Source organism: Oncorhynchus nerka, linkage group LG7, assembly GCF_034236695.1.
Source record: "Oncorhynchus nerka isolate Pitt River linkage group LG7, Oner_Uvic_2.0, whole genome shotgun sequence".
NCBI lineage: Eukaryota > Metazoa > Chordata > Actinopteri > Salmoniformes > Salmonidae > Oncorhynchus > Oncorhynchus nerka.
In genome coordinates, this window is record NC_088402.1 from 30,198,326 (window position 1) to 30,223,090 (window position 24,765).

The window sequence follows — 24,765 nt, forward strand, 5'->3', positions numbered from 1 at the left end:
AGGGATTTTAAGAATTGTGAATAAAAACGTGGAATAACAATGTGAAACGATGCTGTATACAGAATAGTCTAGATATTCCCTTCCACTTTCCTTGTCTAAGTGTGTGTAAGAGGCACTTCTTCAACGCTACAATTTAGTCGCTTGATGCTCAAACCTCACTGACTGATACACACCGGTGTACCAATGTGGAAAGGAATAGGATATGGTAATAATCAAAAAATCTTACGAAATAAGGGAGGTTATTAAAGACATGTAATGCATTTATGACAGGGCGTCTTCGTGGCGTGAGAGAAGGAAGACACAAACAGAGCATGCTCCACGAGCCGCCTGCGAGGCTTTTTTCGTCTGGAATTCTGCGGGTTTATAAATGATTCATAGAGTGAGCCTATTTTTAAGAGGAGTAATTGCGCGCAGTTCGCACAGTCAGACAGTGTGTTACTATCAGCTATGAGTGCGTGTTCTGTTTTCGCGTGAGCGCTTGCGTGTGAGTGAAAGCCGGTCACCAATCTGCAGAGGAGACGGAGCGGAGATTCCAGACGACAGAAACAGTAAGCGTGTGGAAACTTCGTGAGAGACAGTCACATTTTGTTGGCTTTAATCCTAGGGTTTGATCGAATATATCGTCAAAGCCTGCCAGCCAGTATAGCCGTTGGACAAGGGAATCAACTGTTGCTGCAGTAGACCGTTTTCAAAGGGACATTAGGCTAGTCACAATTCATCAAGTCTGTGTTGATGAATCTATACATGAGTTTGAGAATGGATTTTTAACCATCACCCGGACCTAGTTTATTTATTGTGCTGCGAGCTGGATACATGTTGTTTATGGTCTGTTCTGATACTGCATAGAGAATACATGCTCTTCCAGAATGATCCCACTCCACGCCTCTCCTGGCTTTTTGATATGGTTTTATCAGATTCTTGTATCAGACAGTAGCAGTTGCTTGTAGGCAAGAGCGCACGTTTGGGCTATTTGAACCATTCCAAAGGCATTTGGAGGATTATAGTGGGTTGTTTCTTTCTCTGTGACCTTGCCTCTCCGGCATTAATCCAGACGGATAGATGCTGATGATGGAGAAGAACGGCATGGACGCGCATCAGGTTGGAATCAATCATGAATACGAGCTGGAGGGCCGGCCTCGGTCATGCTGGCCGCTGCCGCCGTGTCCTGAGGATTTCCCACGGGGAGTGGATGAAGCAAATCGAGGTCTGCCCCTGGCATCTATCAAACTGGAGCAGCTTCAGTACAACGTGCCGACATGCCGCGGCCGAGCAGTGGAGGGAAGAGGTGGCGCACCCGTAGAGCTCAAACATCCATCCGGTGCCCCGGTCCCTATAGCACCCGGCGCACCTACATGCATGTCGGGGGCTTCCCTCGACGTGGCTGGCCAGCTGCGCAAAGCCAAGTCGTCCCGGAGGAACGCGTGGGGAAACCAGTCGTACGCGGACCTCATCACGCGTGCCATTGAGAGTGTCCCGGAGAAGAGACTCACTCTGTCGCAGGTTTACGATTGGATGGTGCGCTTTGTCCCTTATTTCAAGGATAAAGGCGACAGCAATAGTTCAGCTGGATGGAAGGTACAGTAACAGCCTATTGACATTCATAATAATTAGCCTCTATATGTTGATGGTGTGTGTGTTGATAGGGGGTAGCCTACAGGCCTATACCACTGTCTTTCCATAAAATACATTTTAGCCATTGATCATTTCGTTTGGGTTTTGTATCTTAACTACAGGCGGCTGTTCAGACTCCAGCCATAATAATTGATGTCTCTCAACTGATGGTTAAAGTAAAGTATTGTTTCTAACGAGTTCAGGCTTTCGCATTTCCACACATTTCCCACTGTAATCTCCACGGTGCAGTCAGTCATGACCACGTTTACATGCACACAGAATTCCGGATAGTTGCTCATATCCCGCTTAAGGTCTTATTCGGGATAAACTGGTTACCTTTGAAATCCCGCTCACAAGGTTCAATTTATCCAGTGCATGTGGGTTAAATGGAATAGTAACTGAAATATAGACACTAACTGTAGGCCAACTCCTGCAGAATTATGCATTTTTTGCTGTAAAATTATACAACACATTTACAGAGTATCAGCAAAATACATTATTGTGGAATTTTGGTGAATCGAACTGTGCAAGTAGCCTACTTCTTGAAGTGATTTGTTTGACAATCAGATGACAACATCACATAACACCCAAGGTAAAAATCTGTCATTCTGCCCCTGAGCAAGGCAGTTAACCCACAGTTCCCCGGGCGCCGAAGACGTGGATGTGGATTAAGGCAGCCCCCCGCACATCTCTGATTCAGAGGGGTTGGGTTGAATGTGGAAGACACATTTCAGTTGAACAACTGACTAGGTATCCCCCTTTCCCATTTCGATGGTATGCGAAACTGCGCAGACCACGAAAAACAACAGTAAACAGGATCAGATGTTTACATGCCACATAATCCCATCTAACATCCGCATATCCCAGGCATTTTATCCGGGTTTCTCGTAACCGGGATTCAAGCTTTTTAAGGTTATTGTAAACGGGATATGATGTTTATATGCGTCAATTCAAAACAGAATACTTGAGTATCCCGAACAATAACGGGATATTGGTGTGCATGTAAACGTGGTGTGTAGAAAGGGGCGGTGAGTTGAGTCTGAAAGGGAGGCGGAGAGGGTTACTGGGTTCATCCTGTTTGGGTTTACAGCCTATAGGCTATATAGAGCAGAGATAATCAGTACCAATATAAACGTCTTGTTGTGCTATGGAGGAAAATATTGTCTGCGAGCTGTGCTGTGATGCATCCGTGTCATGATTTTATTACAAGGAGAATATCTGATTGTAGAAGTGACTGAGTGACAACATGTTCAGTTCGAACTCAACCTTGTTTCATTACGCGAGTTGTAAGATTACGCACGGGCTACGCAATTTGATGCTTTTTTAACTGTTATAAAAAAAAGGCACAATAACGGGAGATGATGACATGAAGTCACTCCACGAAAATAGAGATGATCCTTTAAATTCTAATTCATATGGGTTTAATCTAATAGAGGAGTGTTGGTGTAATCTACTTTAGTTTACCGCACATTTTGTCTGAGGATTATATTGACAGTTGTGGCGAGAGGATTCTTTGTTCTATAGGACCTATTTGTTCAAATCATATAGGCCTAGCCTTACCTCTCCAAGCCCTACTACCATCTAATGGTTGAAAGACAGATTTGAATATTTGATCATTTTTTTCCAAAGGTTTAATTAACAAGAGGATCAATTCTACACAGATTGCACTCACCCATTTGATCAGGGCCTTAGACCTTAGGTCGTATAGTTTAGCTCTGGTTTTCTTTAGGGCTTGTTTTGAGTCATACACAGAGGATGCATTGTTTAATACACCCTTCATCTTCCTGTCACTTTGTTACAGTTTTGTGGTAAACACACACACACACACACACATTCTCTTAAATATCCCTTACCTGGAATCCCAACTCTCTCAAACAATATACAACACTCATAACATTCTGAGAAAGAAAGCAGTGTTAAGAGAAATAATTAATCTCAATGAAATCCACATTTCATTTAGGTCTAAGTAAGTGCAGGGGACAGGAGTACTCCAATCTTTATGGTTAGGTTTTAAATTGGATTTAAGGTGCTTAGTTCTCCAGTCTCTGTGTGCGTGTGTGTGTGTGCTTGCTTCCCAGGGATGACTAACTGTATGCCAGCTCAGATTCTGCCACAGGGATTTGTGTGTAACGGGGGCTTTGATTGGCTGGTTTGGCAGCGATCTGATAGGCTGAGAGGGTGAAAACAACTCGATTCAATCATAATAACAGTGTTAAAAACAGGCACACACATATTGTGCTGTAACAGTGGGCAAAGGGTTTAATAACATTTTAACCACCGAACAACACACACATGTACATCCCCTTTCCCCTTACATGTGAATACACACACACACACACACACACACACACACACACACACACACACACACAATCATCCACATCAGTAAGTTGTGGGGGGATGATCAAATCAAATACAGTGTCAGCTGACGGTTATTAAAAGCAGTCTTTAATAGCTGTTGTGAACTGGGTCGTTCCACCACTTCAGTGCCTTTTGAGAAGTGTAGTTTGGTCCAAAAAATGTTTGATTTCACCTAATTTTAACATTCTGTCATGAAGAGGACATGTTCATGTTTTCCCATCTCAAGAGGTTAAATAAAATAATTACTATAGTAAGTGCCTACTAAGTGCCAAATAAAGTAACAGGGTTGACGATTCCATCTTAAATCAGCCATGAAGACTGACAGGGGGAATGGAATCTTGTTGTGTGCAACAGGGAGGGGCAATTGAATGCCAGCTTGTCAAATAAAAAAGAAAAGCTTTTTCTAGCCTGTCAAGACATGTTATACTCTACCCTTGTAGTTTTCCACCACAAAACACTAGACAATGGCCAAAAGAGTATAACTAGCTCACCTGATTTTACACTAGCATTTTGTCTTGGAGATGTTCAATGTTTCTATTGAAAAAATATTTGAAATGGAGTAGTTTCAGATGAGGTGTTATATACATGTACCTTATACCCATACTGGCCTATGAGTGTGTTCCAAAAGGATTCTTTGGCTGTTCCCATAGAATAACCCTTTTTGGTTCAAGACAGAACCTTCTGTGGAAAGGGTTGTACATGGAACCCAAAGCAGTTCTATCTGGAAACAAAAAAGGTTCTTCAAAGGCTTCTCATATTGGGACAGCCGAAGAACCCTTTTAGGTTCTAGAGAGCACTGTTTTTTTCTAGGAGTGTAGGAGGTTGAACCTTCTGGGTGGCTGTGTGTGGCGGTTTATCAGTTACATTCCTGTGAGGGGGACCTGCTGGTGTACTGTATACTATATTGTTATGTACTTGACACTGGTTTCATACAGAAAGTGGGCCTGTGTGCATGTGTGTGTGTGCGTTCGTTGTGTGTGTGTGCGTGTGGTGTGTGTGTGTGTGTGTGTGTGTGTGTGTGTGTGTGTGTGTGTGCAAGCCGACAATTGTCTGATGAGGCAGGCAACACAGACACTGCCAGCCAGGCAGAAATCTAATGTTCTCTTCTGAAGTGATGACTTAGTTACTTTTGACATGTTGAAAGGTACACAGAGCAAACACAGGGGCAAATGGCTCAGCTCTGCTGCCATTCTAAGCAGGAAACAGAGAGGGAGAGAGAGACACACACGGAGATGGAGAGATGGAGAGAGAGATACAGAGAGAGGAATCTTCAGAGTGGAAGAGAAAGTGGTGGTGGCCCCAGTCCCAGTCCCAGCTGCTGAACACATTGATCGTTAGAAGACTTAACACATGACTATGATGCTCTAGCCCCTAGCAGAACAGTGTCGAGGAGAGGCAGAGTATTTGTGGTTAGCTAGCTAGAGAGATGGTGAAATCTACGGTACAGGCTTAAGGCTGATTCACACTATAGGGGCTAACCGAGCCAAGTCAAACCAAGCTGTACTGGCCTGGTTACACATCCACCATAGTGGCTGGAACCATGTTGTAAAAATGACAATGTGAAAAAGAAAATATCACAGCCAGCACATTACAGTGTTGATCTTATGGGTTAGGCAGTGTGAATGAGGCATTCAAGAGGTTCCCTGTGCTGTGCCAGCCAGGCTGGTTGGCGTGGGCTCAACAGAAAGCCCTCTGCATGGCTACTCTGTTATTGTGATTATCACAAAGGCACAGCAAAGGGAGAGAGTGCTCTCGAGTTGGCGGGCTTGGCACAGAGTCCACGGCGGGGGATGGAGGGATGAATGGAGAGATAGATGGAGAGGTGGGGGGTTGTTGTCTAAGAGCGGGACTCTAGAGGTCTATCCTACAGTAAAGCACCATTTCATCAGTCTTTTGAATGGAGGGAAATGGATGGAGGGAAAAAAGAGGAGGGAAGAGAAGTGTTGGAAAGGATGATGGTGTGTGTATGTGTGTGTTTGTATGTGCTTGCATATGTGTGTGTGGGCGTGTGTTTGTGTGTGTCCCTGTGCGTGCGTGTGTGTGTGTCCCTGTGCGTGCGTGTGTGTGCATGTTTGTGTGTGGATTGCCACTAGTCGTAGACAGTATAGGATTTGATCCCTTTGTCCCCTCAGTTGATTAAGAGTTGAACTAAAAGTTTCAGGACAGTTGGAGTTGGATAGAGGAAGAAGAACAGTCGGAGTTGGATAGAGGAAGAAGAACAGTCGGAGTTGGATAGAGGAAGAAGAACAGTCGGAGTTGGATAGAGGAAGAAGAACAGTCGGAGTTGGATAGAGGAAGAAGAACAGTCGGAGTTGGATAGAGGAAGAAGAACAGTCGGAGTTGGATAGAGGAAGAAGAACAGTCGGAGTTGGATAGAGGAAGAAGAACAGTCGGAGTTGGATAGAGGAAGAAGAACAGTCAGAGTTGGATAGAGGAAGAAGAACAGTCGGAGTTGGATAGAGGAAGAAGAACAGTCGGAGTTGGATAGAGGAAGAAGAACAGTCGGAGTTGGATAGAGGAAGAAGAACAGTCGGAGTTGGATAGAGGAAGAAGAACAGTCGGAGTTGGATAGAGGAAGAAGAACAGTCGGAGTTGGATAGAGGAAGAAGAACAGTCGGAGTTGGATAGAGGAAGAAGAACAGTCGGAGTTGGATAGAGGAAGAAGAACAGTCGGAGTTGGATAGAGGAAGAAGAACAGTCGGAGTTGGATAGAGGAAGAAGAACAGTCGGAGTTGGATAGAGGAAGAAGAACAGTTGGGAGTTTATTTCTGAACTCTTTGAGCCTTTAGAGATGGAATGATTGATTTCCAGAGACTATTGATTGATTGAGAACTCAATATTTGGCAAATAAACCTGAAACCTGAAATTTGAACATGGCTGTATATAAATTTGAACTTGGCTGTGATCCCTGCTGGAATTGAACCCACAACCTTGACATTGTTAGCAACACGCCCTTACCAACTGAGCCAGAAGGTATCAGTCTGGGGGTTAGTTCAGGTCAACAGTTCTCTACAACATTGGTTCTCAACTGGTTTTGCCTCGGGACCCAAATGTAACCAGATTGTCTCAGCCACAACCCAATATTTGCATCAAACATTTTTTTTTGCCAAAATGCAATCTGTAAAACTATTTTTAATGCTATATTGATAGTAAATATGACAAGTTATATGACAAGGGAACAACATTCCCACATTTTTCATTGTAAATAATTACATTTTGCCCATATTCGTGATGAAGAATGATGATAAGCTTACTGGTTTGAGACCACAAAACCAACCAATATTTTGATACCCACATTGAAGAAAAATAGTTCAGAGATACAATTTATTTAATCACTTTCTAACTGGTTTTAGTAGTTTAACTTCAGACTAAATATCACTGCTCAACAATGAGTCTTCTGTATAGAACTTGTTTGTGCTCTTGGTTATCTCAGCGATCTCACTCAACTCAGATTGAATAAGATGCTGGGTGCCACGAAGAGGATGTTCAGCAAGCCATGGAACCATGGAACGGAAACTCCATGCATGCACGCACGCACGCACACACACATGCACACACGCACGCACACACGCACGCACACACGCACACACGCACACACACGCACGCACACACGCACGCATGCACGCACACACACACACACACGCACACACGCACGCACGCACGCACACACACACACAAACATGCAGGGTGTCTGTGTGTCGTAAAATGTGCTGGGTCCATGCAGCACACACACACAGTCTGCCTCTACGTGATGTTCTCTCAGGGTACAGTTGTTTTTTCCTCAGAAATGATTGCTTATGGGTACCTTCATGTGTGTGTAAAATATTAATGTTGTACATTTTTTCATTCATTGATTTTTTTTGCAAAACACCATACACTAAGTGTACAAAACATTACGAACACCTACCTAATATTGAGTTACACCCCTTTTGCCCTCAGAATAGCCTCAATTTGTGGGGGCATGGATTCTATAAGGTGTCGAAAGCGTTCCACAGGGATGCTGGCCCATGTTGACTCTTGCTTCCCACAGTTGTGTCAAGTTGGCTGGATGTCCTTTGGGTGGTGGACCATTCTTGATACACACCGGAAACTGTTGAGCGTGAAAAACCCAGCAGCGTTGCAGTTCTTGACACACTCAAACCGGTGTGCCTGACACCTACTACTATACCCCACTCAAAGGCACTTCAATCTTTTCTCTAGCCCATTCACCTGTTGAATGGCACATATACACAATCCATGTCTCAATTGTCTCAAGGCTTAAAAATCATTCATTAACCCATCTCCTCCCCTTCGTCTACACTGATTGAAGTAGATTTAACAGGTGACATCAATAAGGGATCATAGCGTTCACCCGGATTCACCTGGTCAGTCTGTCATGGAAAGAGCAGGTGTTTTTAATGTTTTGGTTTTGGTTAGCTGGAATGGAATGGAATGGAATTTCGTATCCTGTATATTGGACTGTGATATGTGTTTGTCTCACCTAGCTATCTGAAAATGAAGGAACTAATTGTATGTGGCCCTGGATAAGAACATCGGTTAAATGTTGATGGTTTACAAACAGATCTCATATTACTCTATTTTTTACATTCATTTATACAAATGTATAATTTGTACGGTTCTTCAGTAGAAATGTAGTAATTTGTGACATTTGAGTGTGTTAAACCTTGCGGTCCTACTTATTTATCTGAGTGAGGTGGATATGTAGCATTTTTGCAAAACAAACTGGATTATTTGTCTCTCTGAAATGAAACCATCAAGTAATAGATTTGAAACACAATACATGTTTGTCATTGAACAACCCCATTCCATGATTCAATTAGGAAAAAACACACATTTCTTTGACAATTTCTTTAAACAATAAAAGCTAGTTTACCAACATTTCGTTGTTCCAGTGTATTGTATGGCTGATCTGGGTTGGTGAGAATGGTAGGCCAGTCAAACCTGCATCACGGACAATTGGAGAACTCCTTCATTCTGTTACTGTTTCGAAAAGAGTCTGTGTTTCGCTAATTGTTTTGCACTGTGGTGTGTTTCAAGGGTGTTTCAGGACTTGCTTATGTGTTTCTGTGAATGCATGTAAGTGTAAATCAACAACTTCCTCCATACATCTCAATCTATCTCTCTAAACCCTCCCCTCATCACAGCAGAGCAGATTCGGGTATTTGAGAGGAGACTAATCTTAGTGTTAGCAGGTGAACAACCTATTCCCGATGTGGTAGATGAAGTCCCACTAGAAAGCCTATGGGTATTAGAGCATATCGACTGCAAGGCTGAGGCATGTGCTTATAGGTACTTACATTGTTAATCAGATCTTCATGAGGGCTTTCTCCCTTCGGAGTGCCTGGCTAACTAAGACTGATGGGAGGGAAGCAGTAGAGGACAGCAACACTGTGTGTGTCTGTGTGTGTGTGCACTTGTATTTGTGTGATTAATGCTGTTAGCTAGAGGGAGGTTGTAGGGCTTAGCGCTCCTGGATGTTGCAGCTGGACTGCACAGAGGCATTCTCTCTAGCTACTACAGTACCTTCTGGGTATTAAACCTCTGTCCTGGGGCCACCGTACCGTACGAACCATTTAACTGACCAAGGAGCGGTTTGACCTCTCTGACCCTGTTCACGTTTTAGGAGCCATTTCTTCCTCCTCTCTAACGGCTCTTTACCTGCTCCCTACCCAGTCACATGATTTAGAACTTCTGATGGGTTGTGCATCTGGTTTGGCCCTAGTGTGAACAGGGTCTCTGGAAGCAGATACTGTGGTCAGAATAGAGGAATCACAACGCATTTTATTCAACGCTCTGTTGACTGGATGACAAATACAATGTTGTGAGAGCAAAATAATGGTGGGATTGTCGAGAAGAAAAACGGACCTCATTACCAGAACACTCAACTCTTTTATGCCATTATCAGTCACTCATCATGCTAATTATTCTCAATGAAGTATCCTCGTGTTCAAGTGATGTTCTGCATCAGTCAGGATACTCGCTGTTGTTGTCAGAGTCTACTGTTCATCCTCTCATTGACTCATTCCAGGGTTTTAATTCCACTTTGATTAGCAGTGACGGGATTTTAAAAAACTCAATGATTTGAATTGTTTAAATAAATGATGTGCTTGTGTTAAATAGAGAGAAATGAGTTTGAACCCAGCCGATGTCACCATGATTACATTTGTTGAATGTATTTGACAAAATTAAAATATATACATGTATAGCCAAATACATGCGGTACACACTTTAAAATGTAGTATCATGCTAACATGATGACAGGTGAGGACAGGGCATATCTCTCCACCTAGCTTAGCCTGAGCTACTGTATGCAGTTGGTACATCAGACTCACCTTGCTGATCACTGCAGATCGGAATGAAAGACCCATGTTAGCATGTTAGCATGTTGGCATACTTGTTGTGATGAAGACAAATATCTAATAATACCTAGTCACGACTTACCAACCCTATTAAAACAAACCAACATACCCATCTTACACAATTGTTACACAATTAAATAGACTATGTATAATATTATGTACAGTATTTAACATATGAATATTCATAATTTACATTTTGGATGATTGTTGAATCCACCACAAATGAATGCAAATGAAGTAATTCAAGGCGCTATCTCTCATTTATCATTTAATAGTTTTCGGTTTGGCTGAACAGATTAACATGAATAACAATTCATGAATTAATATCAAAATGAATATATTAAGACACTGCATGTAGAGTTTTGAATGAGTGTGTTCTTTGTGAGGCTGAAAAGTCATGGGGCACAATGCAGACAGAGGTTATGAGCGCAAGACAGCCGCTCAAAGTGGATTTTTGTGGCAGCTTGAGTAAAATAGGTCAGGATTCATAGCTCTCAGAGTGTTTATCATTCTGCACGTGGCGGCTGACGGCCGGGGAAACATGACTGATAGCCTTGAATGAACCCAGACTCTCTTGGTCTTTCTCCCTCTGTCTCTCTCGCCCCCCCCTCTCTTTTTTGCTCCCACTCTCTCTCACTCAATCCTCCCCCCCTCTCTCTCCTCTATCTGTCTTCCTTTGTCTCTCTCACTCTCTCTTTCCCTCTCTCTTTCTCTCTCTCTCTTTCTGGACTGCCCCTTCTCACCCTACTTCTGTAGCCGGAAGGCTCCGCAAATAAGTTAGAATGTCAGTTTCCCAGTTCCCTCACTAAATTGCTCATTAATACAAAGTAGAAATATGGTTATATAAACCTGTATGTCTGTGAAACAAGCCCATAAAGATGCATTCTAATCTACATATCTCCTCTATCTCCCTCCACTCATCTCTCTTCTCTGTTTCTCTTATCTGTCTTCTTCTCCTTCTCTCCACCTCTCCTCCAATGTGATAGACTGTTTCTGACTGATTTATGAGCCCATCTTAAGTCTGACTTCATTAAATCCTTGATACCGTTAGTCTTTGATGACGGCCGTGGTGGTCGAACTGTGGATTTAATGGACGCATTCATCTCTCTCTTTAATGGTGTTGCTGAGTGGAAGGTGGCCACCATAAGACGACACACTAAAAGATGAGTTACAACGACAAAGGGATGGAATGAGAGAATGGCAAAATGTAAAGGAGGGAGCGAGGACGTCGAGGAGGAGGAGAGTAACATTAAAAGAGGAATGGGAGAAAGAGCAAAAGCCTATTCTAGTATGATGGTGGCAAGATATGAAAAACGAATTAAAAGCATTTTTTCATTTATATTTTAAGTTGTTAAGAGGAATGCATAGAGTATATAGTATCAAATCAAATTGTATTTGTCCCATGCGTCGAATACAACATAGACCTTATGGTGAAATGCTTACTAACAAGCCCTTAACCAACAGTGTAGACCGTGCCATGAAATGCTTACTTACAAGCCCATAACCAACAGTGTAGACCTTACCATGAAATGCTTACTTACAAGCCTATAACCAACAGTGTAGACCTTACCATGAAATACTTACTTACAAGCCCATAACCAACAGTGTAGACCTTACCATGAAATACTTACTTACAAGCCCATAACCAAAAGTGTAGACCTTACCATGAAATACTTACTTACAAGCCCATAACCAACAGTGTAGACCTTACCATGGAATGCTTACTTACAAGCCCATAACCAACAGTGTAGACCTTACCATGAAATACTTACTTACAAGCCCATAACCAACAGTGTAGACCTTACCATGAAATACTTACTTACAAGCCCATAACCAACAGTGTAGACCTTACCATGAAATACTTACTTACAAGCCCATAACCAACAGTGTAGACCTTACCATGAAATACTTACTTACAAGCCCATAACCAAAAGTGTAGACCTTACCATTAAATACTTACTTACAAGCCCATAACCAACAGTGTAGACCTTACCATGGAATGCTTACTTACAAGCCCATAACCAACAGTGTAGACCTTACCATGAAATACTTACTTACAAGCCCATAACCAACAGTGTAGACCTTACCATGAAATACTTACTTACAAGCCCATAACCAACAGTGTAGACCTTACCATGAAATACTTACTTACAAGCCCATAACCAACAGTGTAGACCTTACCATGAAATACTTACTTACAAGCCCATAACCAACAGTGTAGACCTTACCATGAAATACTTACTTACAAGCCCATAACCAACAGTGTAGACCTTACCATGAAATACTTACTTACAAGCCCATAACCAACAGTGTAGACCTTACCATGAAATACTTACTTACAAGCCCATAACCAACAATGTTTTGAGAAGTTAAGTAAAAAAAACACGTAAGTAAAAAATAGAAAATAAAAGTAAAAATTATTCAACAGTAGCAGTAAAATAACAAGCGAGGCTATGTACAGGGGGTACTGGTACAGAGTCAATGTGCGGGGGCACCGGTTAGTTGAGGCAATTGGGGTAATATGTACATGTACAGTTGAAGTCGGAAGTTTTTCACCATTCCTGACATTTAATCCTAGTAAAAATTCCCTGTCTTAGGTCAGTTAGGATCACCACTTTATTTTAAGAATGTGAAATGTCAGAATAACAGTAGAGTGAATGATTTATTTCAGCTTTTATTTATTTCATCACATTCCCAGTGGGTCAAAAGTTTACATACACTCAATTAGTATTTGGTTCCATTGCCTTTAAATTGTTTAACTTGGGTCAAACGTTTCGGGTATCCTTCCACAAGCTTCCCACAAGAAGTTGGGTGAATTTTGGCCATTCCTCCTGACAGAGGCGGTGTAACTGAGTCAGGTTTGTAGGCCTCCTTGCTCACACACACCTTTTCAGTTCTGCACACAAATCTTCTATGGGATTGAGGTCAGGGCTTTGTGATGGCCACTCCAATACCTTGACTTTGTTGTCCTTAAGCCATTTTGCCACAACTTTGGAAGTATGCTTGGGGTCATTGTCCATTTGGAAGACCCATTTGCGACCAAGCTTTAACTTCCTGACTGATGTCTTGAGATGTCGCTTCAATATATCCACATAATTTTTCTACCTCATGATGCCATCTATTTTGTGAAGTGCACCACAACGTGCAGCAAAGCACCCCCACAACATGATGCTGCCACCCCTGTGCTTCACGGTTGGGAAGGTGTTCCTTGGCTGGCAAGCCTCCCCCTTTTTCCTCTAAACATAACGATGATCATTATGGCCAAACAGTTCTATTTTGTTTCATCAGACCAGAGGACATTTCTCCAAAAAGTACGATCTTTGTCCTTATGTGCAGTTGCAAACCGTAGTCTGGATTTTTTATGGCAGTTTTAGAGCAGTGGCTTCTTTCTTGCTGAGTGGCCTTACAGGTTATGTCGATAAAGGACTCGTTTTTACTGTGGATATTGATAATTTTGTACCTGTTTTCTCCAGCATCTTCACAAGGTCCTTTGCTGTTGTTCTGGGATTGATTTGTACTTTTCGCAACAAAGTACATTAATCTCCAGGAGACAGAACGCTCTCTTTCCTTCCTTCTATGACGGCTGCGTGGTCCCACGGTGTTTATACCTGCGCACTATTGTTTGTACAAATGAACATGGTACCTTCAGGTGTTTGGAAATTGCTCCCAAGGATGAACCAGATTTGTGGAGGTCTTTGGCTGAAATCTTGGCTGATTTCTTTTGATTTTCCCATGATGTCAAGCAAAGAGGCACTGAGTTTGAAGGTAGGCCTTGAAATACATCCACAGGTACACCTCCAATTGACTCAGATGATGTCAATTATCCTATCAGAAGCTTCTAAAGCCATGACATAATTTTCTGGAATTTTCCAAGCTGTTTAAAGGCACAGTCAACTTAGTGTATGTAAACTTCTGACCCACTGGAATTGTGATACAGTGAATTATAAGTGAAATAATCTGTCTGTAAACAATTTTTGGAAAAATGACTTGTGAAATGCACAAATTAGATGTCCTAACCGACTTGCCAAAACTATAAAGTTAAAGTGACTATGCATAGATTATAAACAGAGAGTAGCACTAGTGTAAAATAGGGGTCTGGGTAGCCCTTTGATTAGCTGTTCAGGAATCTTATGGCATGGGGGTAGAAGCTTCTATAAAGCCTTTTGGACCTCGACTTGGCGCTCCGGTACCGCTTGCCGTGCGGTAGCAAAAAGAACAGTCTATGGCTAGGGTGGCTGGAGTCTTTGACAATTTTTAGGGCTTTCCCCTGATACCACCTGTTAAAGAGGCCACAGTGATGTACTGGCCGTACACACTACCCTCTGTAGTGCCTTGCGGTTGAAGGCCGAGCAGTTGCCATACCAGGCAGTGATGCAACCATGCTCTCGATGGTGCAGCTGTAGAACCTTTTGAGGATCTGAGGACCCATGCCAAATATGTTCAGTCTCCTGAGGGGGAATAGGCTTTGTTGTGCCCTCTTCACAACTGTCTTAGTGTGTTTGGACCATGATAGTTAGTTGGTGATGTGAACACCAAGGAACTTGAAGCTCTCAACCTGCTCCACTACAGACCCGTCAATGAGAATGGGGACATGATCTGTCCTCCTTTTCATGTAGCCCACAATCATCTCCTTAGTCTTGATCACATTGAGGGAGAGGTTGTCTTGGCACCACACGACCAGGTCTCTGACCTCCTCCCCATTGGCTCTCATCGTTGTCGGTAATCAGGCCTACCACTGTTGTGTCATCGGCAAAGTTGATGATGGTGTTGGAGTTGTGCCTGGCCATGCAGTCATGAGTGAACAGGGAGTATAGGAGGGGATTGAGCATGCACCCCTGACGGGCCCCCGTGTTGAGGATCAGTGTGGCGGATGTGTTGTTCCCTACCCTTACCACCTGGGGGCGGCCTGTCAGGAAGTCCAGGATCCAGTTGCAGTGGGAGGTGTTTAGTCCCAGGTTCCTTAGCTTAGTAATGAGCTTTGTGGGCACTGTGGTGTTGAACGCTGAGCTGTAGTCAGTGAATAGCGTTCTGACATAAGTGTTCCTTTTGTCCAGGTGGGAAAGAGCAGTTTTCAGTGCAATAGAGATTGCATCATCTGTGGCTCTGTTTGGGCGGTTTGCAAATTGGAGTGGGTCTAGGGTTTCTGGGATAATGGTGTTGATGTGAGCCATGACCAGCCTTTCAAAGCACTTCATGGCTACAGAGGTGAGTGTTACGGGTTGGTAGTCATTTAGGCAGGTCACCTTAGTGTTCTTGGGCACAGGGACTATGGTGGTCAGCTTGAAACATGTTGGTATTACAGACTCAGTTAGGGAGAGGTTGAAAATGTCAGTGAAGACACTTGGCAATTGGTCAGCGCATGCTTGGAGTACATGCCCTGGTAATCCGTCTGGCCCTGTGGCCTTGTGAATGTTGACCCGTTTAAAGATCTTACTCACATCAGCTACGGAGAGCGTGATCACACAGTCATCCGGAACAGCTGGTGCTCTCTTGCATGTTTCAATGTTACTTGCCTCAAAGCGAGCATAGAAGTAATTTAGCTCGTCTGGTAGGTTCGTGTCAATGGGCAGCACGTTGCTGTGCTTCCCTTTGTAGTCTGTAATAGTTTGCAAGCCCTGCCACATCCAATGAGCATCAGAGCCTTTGGAGTATGATTCAATCTTAGTCCTGTATTGCTGTTATGCCTGTTTGATGGTTCGTCGGAGGGCATAGCGGTATTTCTTATAAGCTTCCGGGTTAGTCCCGCTCCTTGAAAGCAGCAGCTCTACCCTTTAGTTCAGTACGCATGTTTCCTGTAATCCATGGCTTCTAGTTGGGGTATGTATGTACGGTCACTGTGGGGACGATGTCATCGATGCACTTATTGATGAAGCCAGTGACTGATGTGGTGTACTCCTCAATGCCATCGGAAGAATTCCGGAACATATTCCAGTCTGTGCTAGCAACACAGTCCTGTAGCTTAGCATCTGCTTCATCTGATCACTTTCTTATTGACTGAGTCACTGGTACTTCCTGCTTTAGTTTTTACTTGTAAGCAGGAATTCGCAGGATAGAGCTATGGTCAGATTTGCCAAACGGAGTGCGAGGAAGAGCTTTGTACGCGTCTCTGTGTGTGGAGTGAAGGTGGTCTCAAGTTTTTTTCCCCTCTGGCTGCACATTTAACATTCTGTTAGAAATTAGGTAAAACTGATTTGAGTTTCCCTACATTAAAGTCCCCGCCCACTAGGAGCGCCGCCTCTGGATGAGCGTTTTCCTGTTTGCTAATGGCCGTATACAGCTCATTGAGTGTGGTCTTAGTGCCAGCATCGGTCTATGGTGGTATATAGACAGCTATGAAAAATATGGATGTAAACTCTCTTGGTAAATAGTGTGGTCTACAGCTTATCATGAGATACTCTACCTCAGGCGAGCAAAACGTTGAGACTTCCTTAGATTTTGTGCACCAGCTGTTGTTTACAAATATGCATAGGCCGCCTCCCCGTTTCTTACCAGAGGTTGCTGTTCTATCCTGCCGTATATTAATCATGTCGTCGTTCATCCACGATTCGGTGAAACATAAGATGTTACAGTTTTTAATGTCCCGTTGGTAGGATGTATGTGCTCGTAGTTTGTCTATTTTATTATCGATTGATTGTAAATGGGCTAATAGGACTGATGGTAAAGGTAGATTTCCCTCTCTGCAACGGATCCTTATAAGGCACCTGGACCGTCATCCACGATACCGCTGTCTTTTCCTCCCGCAAATGACGGGGATGAGGGTCTTGTCGGGTGTCTGGAGTAAATCCGACTCGTTGAAGAACAACAATTACTCCAGTACAGGGTGAGTAATTGCTGCCCTGATATCATAAGACACGGTGGCAGAAACATTCTGTTCAAATAAGTGAGATGGAGGACAGAACCATAGCGTATATAGTGAGATGGAGGACAGAACCATAGAGTATGTAGTGAGATAGAGGACAGAACCATAGAGTATATAGTGAGATGGAGGACAGAATCATAGACTATATAGTGAGATGGAGGACAGAACCATAGAGTATATAGTGAGATGGAGGACAGAACCATAGAGTATATAGTGAGATGGAGGACAGAACCATAGAGTATATAGTGAGATGGAGGACAGAATCATAGACTATATAGTGAGATGGAGGACAGAATCATAGAGTATATAGTGAGATGGAGGACAGACTCATAGAGTATATAGTGAGATGGAGGACAGAATCATAGAGTATATAGTGAGATGGAGGACAGACTCATAGAGTATATAGTGAGATGGAGGACAGAACCATAGAGTATGTAGTGAGATGGAGGACAGAACCATAGACTATATAGTGAGATGGAGGACAGAATCATAGAGTATATAGTGAGATGGAGGACAGACTCATAGAGTATATAGTGAGATGGAGGACAGAACCATAGAGTATGTAGTGAGATAGAGGACAGAACCATAGACTATATAGTGAGATGGAGGACAGAACCATAGAGTATATAGTGAGATGGAGGACAGAACCATAGAGTATATAGTGAGATGGAGGACAGAACATAGAGTATATAGTGAGATGGAGGACAGAACCATAGACTATATAGTGAGATGGAGGACAGAACCATAGACTATATAGTGAGATGGAGGACAGAACCATAGAGTATATAGTGAGATGGAGGACAGAACCATAGACTATATAGTGAGATGGAGGACAGAACCATAGAGTATATAGTGAGATGGAGGACAGAACCATAGAGTATATAGTGAGATGGAGGACAGAACCATAGAGTATATAGTGAGATGGAGGACAGAACCATAGAGTATGTAGTGAGATGGAGGACAGAACCATAGACTATATAGTGAGATGGAGGACAGAATCATAGAGTATATAGTGAGATGGAGGACAGAACCATAGAGTATGTAGTGAGATAGAGGACAGAACCATAGACTATATAGTGAGATGGAGGACAGAACCATAGAGTATGGAGGACAGAACCAAGAGTAGTGAGATGGAGGACAGAACCATAGAGTATATAGTGAGATGGAGGACAGAACCATAGAGTATATAGTGAGATGGAGGACAGAACCATAGACTATATAGTGAGATGGAGGACAGAACCATAGACTATATAGTGAGATGGAGGACAGAACCATAGAGTATATAGTGAGATGGAGGACAGAACCATAGAGTATATAGTGAGATGGAGGACAGAACCATAGAGTATATAGTGAGATGGAGGACAGAACCATAGAGTATATAGTGAGATGGAGGACAGAACCATAGAGTATATAGTGAGATGGAGGACAGAACCATAGAGTATATAGTGAGATGGAGGACAGAACCATAGAGTATATAGTGAGATGGAGGACAGAACCATAGAGTATATAGTGAGATGGATGGACAGAACCATAGACTATATAGTGAGATGGAGGACAGAACCATAGAGTATATAGTGAGATGGAGGACAGAGGACTCATAGAGTATATAGTGAGATGGAGGACAGAATATAGTGAGATGGAGGACATAGAGTATATAGTGAGATGGAGGACAGAACCATAGAGTATATAGTGAGATGGAGGACAGAACCATAGAGTATATAGTGAGATGGAGGACAGAACCATAGACTATATAGTGAGATGGAGGACAGAATCATAGAGTATATAGTGAGATGGAGGACAGAACCATAGAGTATATAGTGAGATGGAGGACAGAACCATAGAGTATGTAGTGAGATAGAGGACAGAACCATAGACTATATAGTGAGATGGAGGACAGAACCATAGAGTATATAGTGAGATGGAGGACAGAACCATAGAGTATATAGTGAGATGGAGGACAGAACCATAGAGTATATAGTGAGATGGAGGACAGAACCATAGACTATATAGTGAGATGGAGGACAGAACCATAGACTATATAGTGAGATGGAGGACAGAACCATAGAGTATATAGTGAGATGGAGGACAGAACCATAGCCTATATAGTGAGATGGAGGACAGAACCATAGAGTATATAGTGAGATGGAGGACAGAACCATAGAGTATATAGTGAGATGGAGGACAGAACCATAGAGTATATAGTGAGATGGAGGACAGAACCATAGACTATATAGTGAGATGGAGGACAGAACCATAGAGTATATAGTGAGATGGAGGACAGAACCATAGACTATATAGTGAGATGGAGGACAGAACCATAGAGTATATAGTGAGATGGAGGACAGAACCATAGAGTATATAGTGAGATGGAGGACAGAACCATAGAGTATATAGTGAGATGGAGGACAGAACCATAGAGTATATAGTGAGATGGAGGACAGAACCATATAGTTAGATGGAGGACAGAACCATAGAGTATATAGTGAGATGGAGGACAGAACCATAGAGTATGTAGTGAGATGGAGGACAGAACCATAGAGTATGTAGTTAGATGGAGGACAGAACCATAGAGTATATAGTTAGATGGAGGACAGAACCATAGAGTATATAGTTAGATGGAGGACAGAACCATAGAGTATGTAGTGAGATGAGGACAGAACCATAGAGTGAGATGGAGGACAGAACCATAGAGTATATAGAGATGGAGGACAGAACCATAGAGTATATAGTGAGATGGAGGACAGAACCATAGAGTATGAGATAGTGAGATGGAGGACAGAACCATAGAGTATATAGTGAGATGGAGGACAGAACCATAGAGTATATAGTGAGATGGAGGACAGAATAGAGTATATAGTGAGATGGAGGACAGAACCATAGAGTATATAGTGAGATGGAGGACAGAACCATAGACTATAGTGAGATGGAGGACAGAACCATAGAGTATGTAGTGGAGGACAGAACCATAGAGTATGTAGAGATAGAGGACAGAACCATAGACTATATAGTGAGATGGAGGACAGAACCATAGAGTATATAGTGAGATGGAGGACAGAACCATAGAGTATATAGTGAGATGGAGGACAGAACCATAGAGTATATAGTGAGATGGAGGACAGAACCATAGAGTATATAGTGAGATGGAGGACAGAACCATAGAGTATATAGTGAGATGGAGGACAGAACCATAGACTATATAGTGAGATGGAGGACAGAACCATAGAGTATATAGTGAGATGGAGGACAGAACCATAGAGTATATAGTGAGATGGAGGACAGAACCATAGAGTATATAGTGAGATGGAGGACAGAACCATAGAGTATATAGTGAGATGGAGGACAGAACCATAGAGTATATAGTGAGATGGAGGAACAGAATGTAGTGAGATAGAGGACAGAACATAGACTATATAGTGAGATGGAGGACAGAACCATAGAGTATATAGTGAGATGGAGGACAGAACCATAGACTATATAGTGAGATGGAGGACAGAACCATAGACTATATAGTGAGATGGAGGACAGAACCATAGAGTATAGTGAGATGAGATGGATATAGTGAGATGGAGGACAGAACATAGAGAATATAGTGAGATGGAGGACAGAACCATAGATGGAGGACAGAACCATATATAGTGAGATGGAGTGAGAGATGGAGGACAGAACCATAGAGTATATAGTGAGATGGAGGACAGAACCATAGAGTATATAGTGAGATGGAGGACAGAACCATAGACTATATAGTGAGATGGAGGACAGAACCATAGAGTATATAGTGAGATGGAGGACAGAACCATAGAGTATATAGTGAGATGGAGGACAGAACCATAGAGTATATAGTGAGATGGAGGACAGAACCATAGAGTATATAGTGAGATGGAGGACAGAACCATAGAGTATGTAGTGAGATGGAGGACAGAACCATAGACTATATAGTGAGATAGAGGACAGAACCATAGAGTATATAGTGAGATGGAGGACAGAACCATAGAGTATGTAGTGAGATGGAGGACAGACTATATAGTGAGATGGAGGACAGAACCATAGACTATATAGTGAGATGGAGGACAGAACCATAGAGTATATAGTGAGATGGAGGACAGAACCATAGAGTATATAGTGAGATGGAGGACAGAACCATAGAGTATATAGTGAGATAGAGGACAGAACCATAGAGTGAGATGGAGGACAGAACCATAGACTATATAGTGAGATGGAGGACAGAACCATAGAGTATATAGTGAGATGGAGGACAGAACCATAGAGTATATAGTGAGATGGAGGACAGAACCATAGAGTATATAGTGAGATGGAGGACAGAACCATAGAGTATATAGTGAGATGGAGGACAGAACCATAGACTATATAGTGAGATGGAGGACAGAACCATAGAGTATATAGTGAGATGGAGGACAGAACCATAGAGTATATAGTGAGATGGAGGACAGAACCATAGACTATATAGTGAGATGGAGGACAGAACCATAGAGTATATAGTGAGATGGAGGACAGAACCATAGAGTATATAGTGAGATGGAGGACAGAACCATAGAGTATATAGTGAGATGGAGGACAGAATCATAGAGTATATAGTGAGATGGAGGACAGAACCATAGAGTATATAGTGAGATGGAGGACAGAACCATAGAGTATATAGTGAGATGGAGGACAGAACCATAGAGTATATAGAGATGGAGGACAGAACCATAGAGTATATAGTGAGATGGAGGACAGAACCATAGACTATATAGTGAGATGGAGGACAGAACCATAGAGTATATAGTGAGATGGAGGACAGAACCATAGAGTGAGATATAGTGAGATGGAGGACAGAATGGAGGACCATAGACTATATAGTGAGATGGAGGACAGAACCATAGAGTATATAGTGAGATGGAGGACAGAACCATAGAGTATATAGTGAGATGGAGGACAGAACCATAGAGTATATAGTGAGATGGAGGACAGAACCATAGAGTATATAGTGAGATGGAGGACATAGAGTATATAGTGAGATGGAGGACAGAACCATAGACTATATAGTGAGATGGAGGACAGAACCATAGAGTATATAGTGAGATGGAGGACAGAACCATAGAGTATATAGTGAGATGGAGGACAGAACCATAGAGTATATAGTGAGATGGAGGACAGAACCATAGACTATATAGTGAGATGGAGGACAGAACCATAGAGTATATAGTGAGATGGAGGACAGAACCATAGAGTATATAGTGAGATGGAGGACAGAACCATAGACTATATAGTGAGATGGAGGACAGAACCATAGAGTATATAGTGAGATGGAGGACAGAACCATAGAGTATATAGTGAGATGGAGGACAGAACCATAGAGTATATAGTGAGATGGAGGACAGAACCATAGAGTATATAGTGAGATGGAGGACAGAACCATAGAGTATATAGTGAGGAGGACAGAACCATAGAGTATATAGTGAGATGGAGGACAGAACCATAGAGTATATAGTATATAGAACCATGAGAGATGGAGGACAGAACCATAGAGTATGGAGGACAGAACCATAGTGAGATGGAGGACAGAATCATAGAGTATATAGTGAGATAGGACAGAACCATAGAGTGATGGAGGAGATGAGAGGACAGAACCATAGAGTATATAGTGAGATGGAGGACAGAACCATAGAGTATATAGTGAGATGGAGGACAGAGACAGAACATAGACTATATAGTGAGATGAGATATATAGGAGATGAGGACAGAACCATAGAGTATATAGTGAGATGGAGGACAGAACCATAGAGTATATAGTGAGATGGAGGACAGAACCATAGAGTATATAGTGAGATGGAGGACAGAACCATAGACTATATAGTGAGATGGAGGACAGAACCATAGACTATATAGTGAGATGGAGGACAGAACCATAGAGTATGTAGTGAGATAGAGGACAGAACCATAGAGTATATAGTGAGATGGAGGACAGAACCATAGAGTATATAGTGAGATGGAGGACAGAATCATAGAGTATATAGTGAGATGGAGGACAGAACCATAGAGTATATAGTGAGATAGAGGACAGAACCATAGAGTATATAGTGAGATGGAGGACAGAACCATAGAGTATATAGTGAGATGGAGGACAGAACCATAGACTATATAGTGAGATGGAGGACAGAACCATAGAGTATATAGTGAGATGGAGGACAGAACCATAGACTATATAGTGAGATGGAGGACAGAACATAGAGTATGAGTGAGATGGAGGACAGAACCATAGACTATATAGTGAGATGGAGGACAGAACCATAGAGTATATAGTGAGATGGAGGACAGAACCATAGAGTATATAGTGAGATGGAGGACAGAACCATAGAGTATATAGTGAGATGGAGGACAGAACCATAGAGTATATAGTGAGATGGAGGACAGAACCATAGACTATATAGTGAGATAGAACCATAGAGTATATAGTGAGATGGAGGACAGAACCATAGAGTATATAGTGAGATGGAGGACAGAACCATAGAGTATATAGTGAGATGGAGGACAGAACCATAGACTATATAGTGAGATGGAGGACAGAACCATAGAGTATATAGTGAGATGGAGGACAGAACCATAGAGTATATAGTGAGATGGAGGACAGAACCATAGACAGAACCATATAGTGAGATGGAGGACAGAACCATAGAGTATATAGTGAGATGGAGGACAGAACCATAGACTATATAGTGAGATGGAGGACAGAACCATAGAGTATATAGTGAGATGGAGGACAGAACCATAGAGTATATGAGATAGTGAGATGGAGGACAGAACCATAGAGTATATAGAATGAGATGTGAGATGGAGGACAGAACCATAGAGTATATAGTGAGATGGAGGACAGAACCATAGACTATATAGTGAGATGGAGGACAGAACCATAGAGTATATAGTGAGATGGAGGACAGAACCATAGAGTATGACAGAACCATAGAGTATATAGTGAGATGGAGGACAGAACCATAGACTATAGTGAGATGGAGGACAGAACCATAGAGTATATAGTGAGATGGAGGACAGAACCATAGAGTATGTAGTGAGATGGAGGACAGAACCATAGAGTATATAGTGAGATGGAGGACAGAACCATAGAGTATATAGTGAGATGGAGGACAGAACCATAGACTATATAGTGAGATGGAGGACAGAACCATAGAGTATATAGTGAGATGGAGGACAGAACCATAGAGTATATAGTGAGATGGAGGACAGAACCATAGAGTATATAGTGAGATGGAGGACAGAACCATAGAGTATATAGTGAGATGGAGGACAGAACCATAGATATAGTATATAGACTATATAGTGAGATGGAGGACAGAACCATAGAGATGGAGGACAGTATATAGTGAGATGGAGGACAGAACCATAGAGTATGTAGTGAGATAGAGGACAGAACCATAGAGTATATAGTGAGATGGAGGACAGAATCATAGACTATATAGTGAGATGGAGGACAGAATCATAGACTATATAGTGAGATAGAGGACAGAACCATAGAGTATGTGAGATGGAGATAGAGGACAGAACCATAGACTATATAGTGAG

At 42.4% G+C, this 24,765-nt stretch overlaps 1 protein-coding gene across 1 annotated transcript in view; it reads left to right on the top strand.

Moving 5' to 3' along the window:
• The first annotated feature begins 319 nt into the window (after positions 1-319).
• The window catches only part of LOC115131445 (forkhead box protein O6-like), a 45,911-nt gene continuing 21,465 nt past the window's right edge, over positions 320-24,765 (top strand). The window contains exon 1 of the mRNA XM_065021045.1: positions 320-1,575. Within this exon, the coding sequence (XP_064877117.1) occupies positions 1,060-1,575 (516 nt within the window). The 5' untranslated portion in view covers positions 320-1,059. The remainder of the gene's footprint in view (positions 1,576-24,765) is intronic.